Genomic DNA, 13,549 nt, shown 5'->3' with positions numbered 1-13,549 from the left:
TGCTTATTAGTGGTTCAATGACATTTTATTCCTTTTTTTAAGATATTTATATATTATTATAATTTATCCATTGTGACAGCTTTTAAGTATATTTGAATATTAGAGACATTGAAAAGCTTTTAACTTTCAGCCTGTCTGGCTATGACAGGAGGCAAAGCTGTGAGCTCAGTTTTGCCTGCTGTCAGAGACCGTTGGGGTATTTTGGGTGCAGGGCCTGTGTAGTACATTGCTAGAGACTTCTGAGTACATAGAGTCAGCTTGATAGTGTTCTGCATCCAGACCAAATCAGTACTAACTGGTTCAGTTTAAATCTGTGGAATTCATTCTGTGGTGTTGTCATTTACAGACAATGAGGTACATGGGTATTTTTATAAAGAAATAACTTCAATAATTTGAATTCTCCCGTGGGTTGAATTGAATACATATGCAATTGAGATAACATCTTCAGCAAAGGTTCATTTAACTGGTCCCTGGGATGATGAGTATGTCTTGTGAGGACAAGTTGAACAGAGTGCTCCCATGTTCGAGGGCTTGACAGGGTAGATGCTTCCAGATGTTTAAGATAAAGGGTTGACCTAAGTCATTGAATACATCTCATGTTCAGGTTGATTTGTGAATTGCAGAAGCGTCATTGGAGAAAATGAAGACAATGAAATGGAGTTGAAGTCAAAAGCTAAATTAACCATGATCTCAAAAAATGGAAGAATAAGCTCCAGGGGATGCATTACCTCCTGTTGCTCCTTTTGATGCCCTCTTGCTGGCATTCTCACGGTGACTGGAGACAAATGGCATTGATTAAGACAATATTATCCAATGAGTCTGACACAACTCTCCTGAATCTGAGATTTGTTTATGATTATGCTTGGATCTTTTGGGTAACAAACAAGTCTGCCAGCATCATAAAAACCAAAATCAATGCAGGGTAGTTGGAAAAATTGTACTTCAAGTGGTTTTGCTGTTTGTGAAAATTTATTTGGAAATTTAGCATTAAATGTGTACATTTAATGAAAAAATTACTTTAAGAATATGATTTTGACAATCCCTGATGGTTTATCTCATGAACATTCTGGTTCGTTGGCCTAAACAGAACAGATGGCCCTGGGCTGCGTTAACATCCTATGATGGCAGAGATACAATTAGCACCAATAACATTTAGAGGTCAATCTAGGATTTCTGCTCCTGAAGTGTACAGTGACCTCTCCCTGAAGTGTGTGTGTGTGTGTGTGTGTGTGTGTGTGTGTGTGTGTGTGTAGATGTTATTTGGAAATAACATATTTGGTAATAGCATTCAACTCTGAAGCTCCACAGTTGATGATGTTTCTTTATTCATTGTCAAAGTTAAGAATCATAACAAAAAATTCCAGAGAAAAAAAAAACGTTGGATGTTTGTTCACAGTTTTAAAATTTTATAAGACAGATACTTCAAAAACCCTATGATCCACTTCCAAGTTATATAGGTAGCAATTCTAAACCAGACTGAGACTTTTAGTAAGGAAGTAACGATTTGACAGAATCCATTCCAACACTCATAACATGAGTCATACACATTTTGCATAATGAAACTCTCAATTTTCTTTGAATACTTTTTTCCAGAATTCGCTCCAGTAAGAAACTCCTGTTATTGGTCGGTGGATTGCCTCCTGGTCCAGATCGACTTCCAAGCAACCTCGTTCAGTATTATGATGAAGAAAAGAAGACATGGAAAATACTTACAAGTAGGTGTGGTCCCCAGAATCACCCCCATTATTTTCTGAGTGTGGCTGATGGAAATTGACTCATATTGTTGAGGAAGGGCTCTGATATTGGTGCAAGGATTGACTTCCTTTCATCCATTTCACTCATCCTTTCCACAAATGACTTAGAATGCAATTGTCTAATTACTCCCTTTTTAACAGTGAGTGCATATTTTTTCCCAACAAAATGCTTCTCTGAATCATTTCATTTTGAAACAGATTCAATTTATTGTTCTTTTATCAATCACGTGTTGCTCATAACTGATTGATTTTGTCTGAAATATAGCACAGCGGGAGACTTTAAATGAGATAACACACTTTAATGGCAGTTATCTTCAATCGTTTATTCTAAGGGACATATCTTTTACCAAGTGTTTTAAATATTATCTCGCTGTGCCCAAACTGTAAAAGCATCATAGTAGCACCATCTTCTCTATTCACTACACACCTAAGAAAGCATTCCAATTTTCTGAGCTCTAATCTTACTTGCTGTTCTGTTAAGAAAATATACACTAATATATTCATTTTAAAATGCAGAATATGCAATAGCACCTTGTATTTGTAAATGTAATTTAATAAGTACCCTGTTGTGGTTCAAAATTTGACACGGACAGACATTGTTGAAGAGCACCTTAAAGATAAGAAATGGTGGAGAAGTGTAGGGAGAGAATGCGGACTTGATAGCAGTAGGGAACACAATTAATAGTGAAATGATCGAATATGGGGATAGTCAAAGGCTGAGAAGAATATGGGCTAAGTGCTGGCAGATGGGACTAATTCAGGTGGATAATTTGGTCAACTTGGACAAGCCAGGCTGAGGCATTTGTTTCCATGCTCTATGACAATCACAATTCTTGATTCTCTTACAGTCAAGAAGCTAGCTCTGGAGTATTGCAGATACCTCAGAGGGGGTGAATTTGGTTAAGGAAGAGTATAAACACAAACATAAGAATAAAATCAAAATTAATATTAATTATCATCAAAACTGCAAATGCATATTAAATCAACACACTCAAAATGCTAGAGTAACTCAGCAAGTCAGGCAGCATCTATGGAAGGGAAAAAACAGTTGATGTTTTGGTCCAAGACTCTATATCAGGAGTCATTTGCTTTCTAAAAGTACTGGAAGTTTGCTTTCCAGAAACAAAATACCTTAATCTTTTCTGGGCTTTTTGAAGGCTTCCATAAAACCATATAACAATTACAGCACAGAAACAGGCCATCTCGGCCCTTCTAGTCCATGCTGAACACTTACTCTCACCTAGTACCACTGACCTGCATTCAGCCCATAATCCTCCATTCGTTTCCTGTCTTCCTAGAAAATTATGCATGTGGTTTCATTTTTCCTGGATTTTGTTTTCATCAATGGCATTCTGAGAGGTTATATTATTACTTCTGCGTTCCATTTGAAGGAGTTGTTTAATCAGAGAAAACTTGAGTAGACGGATGTTATTGGGTCCTTCTTGTGGTCCCCATGCAGTTTGGAAATGGTTACTTCTGTTGCTAAATCAGTTAATGTAGGCAGATGAGAACATGAGGAGAATTAAATGATTTGAAATGGAAGTGAAACTGCAAGTAACAGAAGCATTTACAGTACCTAAATACAATGAATCAGAATCAGAACTGGTGTTATTATCTCTGGCATATGTCCTGAAGTTTGTTGTTTTTGTGGCAGCAGTACAGTGCAAGACCTAAAAATTACTGTAAGTTACAATAAAAATAATAAGAAGAAAGAGTGCAGAAGAGGAATTTACAAAGACCATTCAGAAATTGGATGGCAGTGGGGAAGAATTGTTCCTAATGTGCATCTTCAGATACCTGTACCATCCCCTGATGGTACTAATAGGAAGAGGGCATATTCTGGATGGTGCGGGTCCTTAGTGATGGATGACACTTTCTTGAAGCACGGCCTTTTGAAAATGGTGGGGAGGCTTCAGTAGGCTGAGTCTTCAGCCTCTTTCAATCATGTGCATTGGAGCTTCTATACTGGATGGCAATGCATCCAATGAGAATGCACTCCACAGTGCATCAGCAGAGATTTGCCGAGTCTTTGGGAATGTATCAAATTTCCTCTAACTTTTATTAATGTAAAGCCACTGCTATGCCTTCTTCGTGATTGCATCAATACATTGGATCCAGCATAGATCTCTGAGATATTGACAGCCAGGAAATTGATGCTGTTGACTCCTCAATGAGAACGGGTGTATGTACTTCTGACTTCCCCTTCCTGAAGCCTACAATCAAGTCCCTGGTCTTGCTGATGTTGAGTACAAGGTTGTTGGTATGGTGCCACTCAACCAGCTAAATTAGCTCACTCCTGCAAGCTTCCTTATTGGCATCTGCGGTTCTGCCAATGGCAGTGGTGTCATTGGCTGTATATGGTCCATAATTTACTTTATAATTTATACAATGGGAAAACATGAGAATTTCTTCCGACTTTCTTCTAAGTCTTTCTTGAAAGAGACAACATTTTGAAGGTTCTAGTATTGAACTGATTACTATTCCTGCGCCTGAAGATACAGTGATTGCCAGCAGATCTTCTGAAAGGGTGCTTAGCTGCAAAATTTAATGAGTGCTCTATCAATATATGTAAACAATAACTGTGCTGTACTGGGAAATAATGGCTATGATATTTGAACCCACAGCTTTGCTGCTACAGGCCACAACTTCCTGTCATCATCTGTTGGTGTTGACAGATCCAGCGAGGGGAGGCTGGCTTTTGTGATGGACTGAACTGTGCCCATAACCATCTCCAATTTCTTGTGGTCTTTGATAGAGCAGATAGAACGCTTCTGATGGTGCATCTATAAAAGTTGGTGTGGGTCAATGGGGAAATGTCAAATTTCCGTAGTTTTCTCAGGAAGTGGAAACCATTGTGAGCTTTCTTGGCAGTAGCACCTAGTGGTCGGACCAGGAAAAGCTATTGCTCTTGTTTAGATTGCTCAGCCTTCATCACCTCAGCAACACTGATGCATACATGAGCAGGTACTTCTCCCTGCTCTTGAAGTCAATGACCATCTCTTATTCTGCTGACACTGAGGGAAAGGTTGATGTCTTGACCCCATGTCACAGGGCTCCCTACCTCCTTCCTGTGCTCCGCCTCTTCATTATTTGAGATCTAACCCACCCCGGTGGCGTCATCCGCAGACTGGTAGATGGAGGTGGAACAGAATCTGGACACACTGTTGTGAGTGTATGGAAAGTAAAGTAGGGGGCTGAGGGCACAGAAACTAGTGGATCACCAGTGTGAGTATAATCATGGCAGAGCTATTGCTGCTTCTATCATCACTCTGGCAGCTCGTTCTAGAAACCACCACATACTATGTGAGAAACCTGACCCACAGAACTCTTTAAATTTCTCACCCCTCTCCTAAAACCTGTGCTGCCTAATTCTAGACTCCCCTGCTCTGGGGAAAACAGCAACCATACTTCCTATCTATTTTTAGCTAAAAAATCTATTTCATCATTCAAAATTTTATAAAGCTCTATAATAGGGGTTCCAACCTGGGGTTCACAGAACTCTCAGTTAATGGTAGGTGTCCATGGCATAAAAAAGTCTGGGGATCCCTGCTCAATATCGTCACTCCACGGCCTTCTACCTTCTAGTGTGAATAAATCCAGCCTGTTGCAATCTCAGAATCAGAGTCAGGTTTAATATCACTGGCATATGTTGTGAAATTTGTTGATATTGTGGCAGTAGTAGAATGCAATAAATAATAGAAACGATGTGAATTACAATAAAATTACATTAGATTAGTAAAATTTGTATTTGCAAAAATACGAATAAAAAAGTAGTGAGGTAGGGTTCAATATCCATTCAGAAATTGAATGGCAGATGGGAAGAAGCTGTTTCTGAATCGCTGAGTGTGTGCCTTCAGGCTTCTGTATCTCCTACCTGATGGTAACAGTGAGAGAAGGGCATGACCTGAGTGATAAAGGTCCTTAATGATGGATGCCAGGATGCTGCCCATTTGAGGCATTGCTCCTTGAAGAAGTCCTGGATACTACAGAAGAAAATGCCCATGATGGAGCTGACTGAGTTTACAACTTTCTGCGGCTTATTTCGGTCTTGTGTAGTAACACTCTCCACCCCACCCATACCAGATGGTGATGCGGCCAGTTAGAATGCTTTCCATGGTTCAGCTATAAAAATTTGTGAGTTGTGTTTGGAGTCGTACCAAATCTCCTCAAACCCTTAATGAAATATAGATGCTGTTGTGCTTTCTTTGTTGCTGTATCAATATGTTGGGTCCAGGATAGATCTTCAAAGATATTAAATGCCCAGGAACTTGAAATTGCTAACTCTTTCCACTTAAGATGCCTTTATGAGGACAGGTGTATGTTCCCTCGTCTTACACTTCCTGAAGTGCACAATCTCTTCTTATAAGTGAAGCCCTCTACTCCAGACGACATCCTGGTGAACCTCTGTGGACTCATAGCCTTCCTGTAATGTAGTGACCAGATCTGTAAACAACACTTAAAGTGCATTTTAACCAATCTTTGTATGGCTGCAACTTGACACCCCAGCACCTATACTCAATACCTCAGCCTATGCAGGCAAGCTTACCTCCTGCACAGCCTTGTCTACTTTAGTCTCCATCTTCAGGCTCAGCCCCCACACTGTTATTGCTATTTACTGTAAACATACTGCTAACATGCTACTTGGGCAACCTTCTTTGTTGTCAATTTACATGTCATCAACAGCATTTTCATCATCAGTCCACTTACATTCTCAACCAAGTCACTTATATTGATATAGCAGACAACTAAGGTCTCAGCAGTGACCCCTTCAGGCCACCACTGGTTATAGGCTATCAGCTGGAAAAACATCTCTCCACCGCTACCCTCTGCCTCCTATCACCATGTTAATTTTGGATGTAATCTGCTAGCACACCTGGGATCTCAAGTGCTTTATTCTTTTGGACCAACCTACCATATGGAACCTTGTCAAAAGCCAAGTTTAAGTATACCACATATACCATGACAGCATGGTAGTGAGGTGGTTAGCACAACACTTTATAGTACAAGTGACCCAGGTTCAATTCCACCCCCACCCCACTGCCTGTGTGACCTCTGATCTTGATCTCTGGTGGTATGTGTGAAAATTTGCATGTTCTTTTATGAACAAAGTTCAAAGCACAGTAGATCTATTATCACAGCAAGTACACCTCACTAGATTCTAGCTCGAGATTCAGCTTTCTTGCAGGCATTCACAGCGGAACAAAGAAATACAACAGAATCAAAGTAAAACTAACACAAAGACCGGCAAACAAGAGAAGACAAACCGTGCAAACACAAAAAGAAACAATAATAATACATACGTAAGTACATAAATAATACTCAGAACATGAGTTTTAGAATCTGAAAGTGAGTCCATATGTCCATATATTGTGGAATTGTTTCAGAGGTGAGGTGAATGCATTTATCCATGCTGGCTCAGGTGCCTGATGGTTGAAAGGTAATAACTGTTCTGAACCTGGTGATGTGGGAACCTCCTTCCTGTTGGCAGCAGCAAGAAAAGAATATGGCCTGGATGGTGGGGGCCTTCGAGGATGGATGTTGGGTTCTTGTGGGCAGCATTCTTTGTAGATGCGCTCAATGGTGGGGAGGGCTTTTCTTGTGATGAAATGGGCTGTATCCACCACCTTTTTCTGTTCTTGCACACTGGTGTGCATTGCCATAGTTATGATTTCAATTGTTATCCCGTAAAGTGTTTCTATTTTCTGCAAAAGCAGTGTGCTCTTCTAGTAAGGGTGGTTTGGCTTTGGCTAAAGGTAAGGAGCCATGTTGTTCAACTCAGGAATGTTTTGTCAGCCAGTCAGGGTTGTTTTGGTACGTGCTGAATGGCTCCAAGGAGGAAGTGCCAATACTTCTGAGAGAGCCTCTTCGTTCAAGATGGTCTTTGATGGAATTCAATCCGTGCCTGGTGTCCATCATGCAGAACATGGGTTCAGCGCGTGAGTACGGTGATACACACGACTTCTTCTTCAGCAATGAGCTCCAATGTGCACATTGGGCTGGTTTAACTACAATCAGCCCTTTATTTTTCTGTAGCTATTTGTTAAAGTTGAAAATTTGGTAAACATACTTCCTTCATAATTTTTTGCTGGTGTATGATCTGACATTTCCTAGCGAAAGATAACTGGTTATGGGATAGTATTTACACAGCATTCACTACAATCAAAATTCCTTAATCAGAACATTCCAGTTTTCCTGCTTGGTTGCACTTAAATGATTCTGACCCTAGATGTACTGTATCTTGCTTATGAAAGGTGACCTTCTCACTGCTGTGTCAAGTGGCTGTTAGCAGAGTTAGCTATCGAGCCAGGTTTGTATACGAGCCCGGTGAGAGGGCTACAGGGGTATCAATACCAGGCCATGATGCAACCAGTCAGGATCCTCTCACCTTGCATCTATAGATGTTTGTCAGAGTTTCATATGAAATGCCAAATCTGTGCAAACATCGAAGAAAAATGAGGCACTGCCATGCTTTCTTTGTAATGGCTCTTACGTGATGGTCCCAGGATAGATCCTCTGAAATTATGACACCAAATGGACCGTGCGGACTTCTGTAGTTTATTTCTCATTTATTTCTGTGAATCACAACTCAAGTATAAGGAAATGATGGAAGAATCAAAGGGGAGTTGATGGATATAGAGGGAAGAACAAGTTGCAGGGTAAGAATGAGACTGAGCAGATCGCTATAATAGGAGCCATCATGGACATGAAAGGGTCAAATGGCCTCTTCTTATTAATACTTCAGTAATGCATTAAAGTAGTACTGATGATGACATGACACATGCTGCAGTTGCAGTAAGGCCAGAGCCAGTAATGAACGTGTATTAAATTGTTTACCAAGAATTGTTGCTTCAAAAAGAAAAGTGTGACCACTCAATTACCAGTGAGCTGGATCAAATTACTCTCACCTCTGGCCAGAAACATTTTGCCAACGGATGAAACAGACACTTTGGCCACCCCACCAATTTATTTAGTTGGAGACTGGAGCAAGCAAGACACCATTGGATACAGCTCACAGCTGCAGTCAGGATGTCTTAGATGCTTTTTGCTCCAGGAGAAGAGAATTCATCTTATTCTCCCTTGGGAGAAAGCACCAGGCTGATGGAGTTCATGTATCCTCCTGGACTGCAGGCTGGGCATCTATGACAGTGCTTGAGCTGCACTGAGGGCACTACATTGCAATGTTGAGATAAAATATGCTCAGCTCTCAATGGGAGATAATGATAGTATATAGTTCATTGACAAAATCGGCAGGATGGATAAGGATCATTTAAAATATCTGGATTTTTAATAAATAAAAACCCCATTAAATTTAAACAGAAACGCAGAAAAGGCAACATATTACCAAACAATAAGGAATCTCACGAACCTTATTTACTAAACCAAACCAAGATACTGTAGGTACACTCAATTTGTTGCAGTGTCCATAAACATTAAAATAGACACATACAGATGGTGATGTCATGTTCTTTTGGTGTTTAATTTCCATGATGATGTCTTAATTCAGGCAGAAAAGGAATCAGTAGCTAGCTGTAAAAATCTAATTGATTGAAACATTGGCTTAAAAGTAACTCATAAAGCATAATTTATATTATGATGTGATTAAGGAAACAATTACAGTAGATTGGTGACAGGATACTTAAGTAGTTATGAACTATGCAAAGTATGATACTGAAATTTCACATTATTTTTCCCATTTCTGAGGAGATTTCCAACATGTGCAATGGCTATGTGATGGTTCTATCACATCACTGATGAGCTAGAAGATAAAAGACCACTTTGCATGGTTGATTTTGCTCTGATTTTGATCTTTAATTTTCTACAGGAAAAGAAGATTTTAGATAAAAGATTGAGGAGGATGGAAAATATATTCACTTTGCAGGCATTCCAGTTTAAGATTATGATGGTCCCAATTATGCTGATGTACAGCCAATTAATTTAGGATCTTTTTCACCCCTCCCAGCCTGTTCTTTAAGCAAACTGAATGACACTTAATGTTCAGAACTTGCATGGAAAACATCTGTTCAAAAGTTTTATCTGCAGTGAATCATTTTAAATAATCTACTGATTACATTGCTATTTGGAATACCGTTTCATTTATTTGGTCTAGCATCCACAAGTCATTTTTAAAATTAATTATGTTTTATGAAGTTGCTCCATGAATTGGATGCTTATTGACGCAGCATGCCTTCAAAAAAATCTTTGATCATACTTAGTGCATGGAGCACTTTAGAGGCTCAGAGTTAGTCACATGGATATCCAATGATAGGATTTATAGGATAAAATACTATCCTTAGCCGGTATGAAGGAGATTTGTGCACTGGATCTGTAGGTCGCGAAGTGACTAATGAGATCAATGTGGGAAATGCAGTCTCTTACACTGACAGAGTAGGTGTGGTTGACAGGGTGGTGAATGGGTAGATTCTGATCAATAATTTATGCAAAGTTTATTGTTCTCCCACTGCTGACCTCCCAAACTTACTGCAAATGCACCTTCTCTATACTGAGTGATCATGGGCCAAAGATTCCCAGGAGTCAGTGGGGATGCTATGCTTTTACAAAGAAGCTTTGAGAAAATTAAATGATTTTTTCCACTGTAAACCCAGTAATCTTTTCCCTTCTCAGCATTTGGAACAGATGCTGTTTTGGTGGACAATGTGACGAGCCCAACATAGCTAACTGAACAAAACCAAAGTCTCAATCTTGTAATGTTGGCCTGAGGGCAGGTGTTGAGATTCCTGCTGTAGGTAGTTCATATTTCTGTGGCATACAGGAGGGCAGGGATCACTGCCACTCAGTATATCATGAATTTTGTATCATGTGCGGATCTTAATTTTCTAAAATGCTTTTCTTCAGTCATCTGGTATCTCTGCTGATGGTGATTGAATTTCATCGTTGTTCCAATGTCTATGAAGATGAACCTTCATAGACATTGGAAGTTGTTAATATTTTTTTCCAGCGTTATATTGGAATCTTTACTGCTGATAGGAAATTTGATACAGCAGAGCTGTTTGATATATACTGTATCTTACCCATAATGAGTGTAAGGCATATCTTTACATATGACTCACAAAGCATTGATGATGGCTTGAAGATTCACTTCTGTGTGTGCGCAAACACAAGCGCCACCTGCTTAATGCAGCTTGACAACAAATTCTTGGGTGAACAGCTTCCCACTTGTGCCTTTGTGTCTTTGAACTTGTGGAATGTGCGTTTCAATATGTTTGCATGATCCCATTTGCTGAGTTCTTGTGCCGAACACGGGCACTGTTCTTTGGCTGACCTAGGATATTTGTACATGTTGTGGCATCAGGAACATCAAAAGTGATTCTCCAGGTCCCATAGAAATAACTTGCAGCTTTGGATGGGAATTGCAAATGAACAGAAAAATAATTCATGCCTCTGACACCAATTCATAAGCCTACTGAGGATCAGGACAAAAGTCTTCAGCAACACATGTAATTGAGCCGTTAACCCAGGCAAGTCCAGCCTCTGTATTTCCCTTTTCACCTTCTTGTTTCTACTGCTCACAGATTTGAGCTGCTGATATCATTTGGCTTGGGCCAGGAAAGGTTGATCCCTAGCAGTATTGTGCCTTTTGTTTGCTTGGGTTTCCCAATGTCAACTTTGGGTAAGTTGCAAAGCCACACAAGTTATCGCGGTTACAAAGTAAAGCTGAGCTCCTGGGTGCCATGTGTTCATGACTTGGTTGCCTGCATTGTTTAAGACCGTTGTACTGTCTATAAGTAGGGATTCACCGGAGGGGTGTAAATTACATTTCTACCCCATTTCCTATTCCCAGTCACACAAATAATTTATTATATTGAAAGACATTAGGCTTCTTTATCTTCAGAGGAAGTGAGAAGAGGCAGCACAGTGCCCTTTGGTCTGAATTCCCATGTTCAGCCATGTTACCAAGGGGAGAATTCAACAAATTATAGCTATTTTATATCTTCTTCAAGCATATATTATGAGGAAAGTCACCCTGAAGCTCTGTCATGGAGGGATAAGAATAAACTAAAACTGGGTCAAGACAGAGGCACAGCCGGTATTTTCTGAAAAGCATCACCAAAAATGTTCTATTAGTTTGGTCATGAACAAAAATAGTCTGTGAAAAATTATGCACTCAATATTTGTGTTGATGAACTGATACCTTATAGTAATCAGCAGCACTCCAGGAAAGTGATATTAGCCTGCTAGCAATATTAGCAAATGAACACTTAAAACATTTAATATAAACAGGTTAGTGTCTGCTTTAAAATTGTGGCAGAAATAGTCATTTGAAAGCATTAAGAATTCATCCACCAATATCGACAACAGTAATTTTCAGCCTATAGTACAGTTACTCAAGTGACTGTTACTGTGGCGCATACAGTAAAACAAAATCCATGTATAGATTGTCATGGGAACACAGGCTCAGTAAGTGATTTGTCTCAGGTGGCCCATGAAATTTTAAAATATTCTCTGTGTTGTACTTTGTATACTTAATTAGCTATCAATAACACATCTGACCTTGACTATTGCTTCCTCTAAAAAAATCATTAATAGGAACATTTCAGTCCAGGGCTTTGCCTGCCAGCTTCACACACCTGGAGTGTGAATATGAGGACAATATGCCTGATTTACTGCGAGTGGCAAAGCACATAGAGCACTTCCCTTACAGAGTGAAAGAAGAGCACAGCACAGAAATAGAGCTCTTTGCCAACCCTGACCATGTCGCCACATCAGCCACCTGGTACCCATCTATACTAATCCCATTTTCCAGAACTTGGTCCACTACTATATATATATATATATATATATATATATATATATATATATATATGTATATAGTGCCTATAAAAAGTATTCACCACCATAGAAATTTTCATGTTCTATTGTTTTACAACATTGAATCACAGTGGATTTAGTTTGGCTTTTTTGACACTGATCAACAGCAAAAGACACTTTTGTGTCAAAGTGAAAACATATCTCTACAAAGGGACCTAAATTAATTACAAACATAAAACACAAAATAATTGATTGTATAAGTATTCAGCCCCTTCAGGTCAGTATTTAGTAGATGCACCTCAATGGGATAAGCGCCCTTTCTTTAAGATTAAACAAGCTTGGGAAAAGGAACTTAATTTGACTTTTATAACGGATGACTGGATGCGGATCTTGAAGTTGGTTAACTCTTCCTCGATTTGTGCTAGCCATTCATTGATTCAATTTAAAATTGTACATTGTTATTATTTGAGGAAGGAGAGATTGTCTACAATCTTTCCTGATGTTAATAGTTATTGTGATAGATGTAAAACTGAGGCAGCTACACTGACACATATGTTTTGGTCTTGTTCTATACTGGAACAGTTTTGGAAGTCAGCTTTTTCTACAATTTATAAAGCACATAAAATTAATTTACATCCTAACAAATTAACTGTGCTCTTTGGAATAATACCTCAAAATATCTGTGGTATTTCTTTGTCTGACCAACATGTTATTGCGTTTGTTGCATTGACAGCTAGGAGGGCCATTTTGTTGAAGTGGAAGGATACGTCGGCTCCCACTCTGTCACAATAGTGTCTCTCAACTGATGTTATGTCATAGTTTGGAGAAAATTAGAAGTCGAACCTTTGAACCTATGTTTGATTTTGAGAAAAGATGGGGTTCATTTGCTCATTATTACCATTTGAGTTAATTCATAGATTTTCTCCACGATCTAATTGTAAATTTTGGTATAATTTTTTTTGCTGGCAGTTTGATTTTTATCCTGAGAAGCTTTTCGTATGACGCACAGCTCCGGGCTTGAACACCCA

General features: G+C 39.3%; 1 protein-coding gene across 2 annotated transcripts in view; it reads left to right on the top strand.

The window, feature by feature from the left end:
• Positions 1 to 13,549, top strand: part of klhl14 (kelch-like family member 14) — a 150,372-nt gene that overhangs the window by 22,189 nt on the left and 114,634 nt on the right. For both annotated transcript variants that reach the window (XM_059980148.1, XM_059980156.1), the window contains one exon: positions 1,594 to 1,715. In XM_059980148.1, coding sequence (XP_059836131.1) covers positions 1,594 to 1,715 — 122 coding nt within the window. The remainder of the gene's footprint in view (positions 1 to 1,593; positions 1,716 to 13,549) is intronic.

The sequence above is a fragment of the Hypanus sabinus genome, chromosome 1, assembly GCF_030144855.1.
Source record: "Hypanus sabinus isolate sHypSab1 chromosome 1, sHypSab1.hap1, whole genome shotgun sequence".
Lineage (NCBI taxonomy): Eukaryota > Metazoa > Chordata > Chondrichthyes > Myliobatiformes > Dasyatidae > Hypanus > Hypanus sabinus.
The sequence above is the reverse complement of the archived record's forward strand: the minus strand, read 5'-3'. Positions and strand labels throughout refer to the sequence as shown.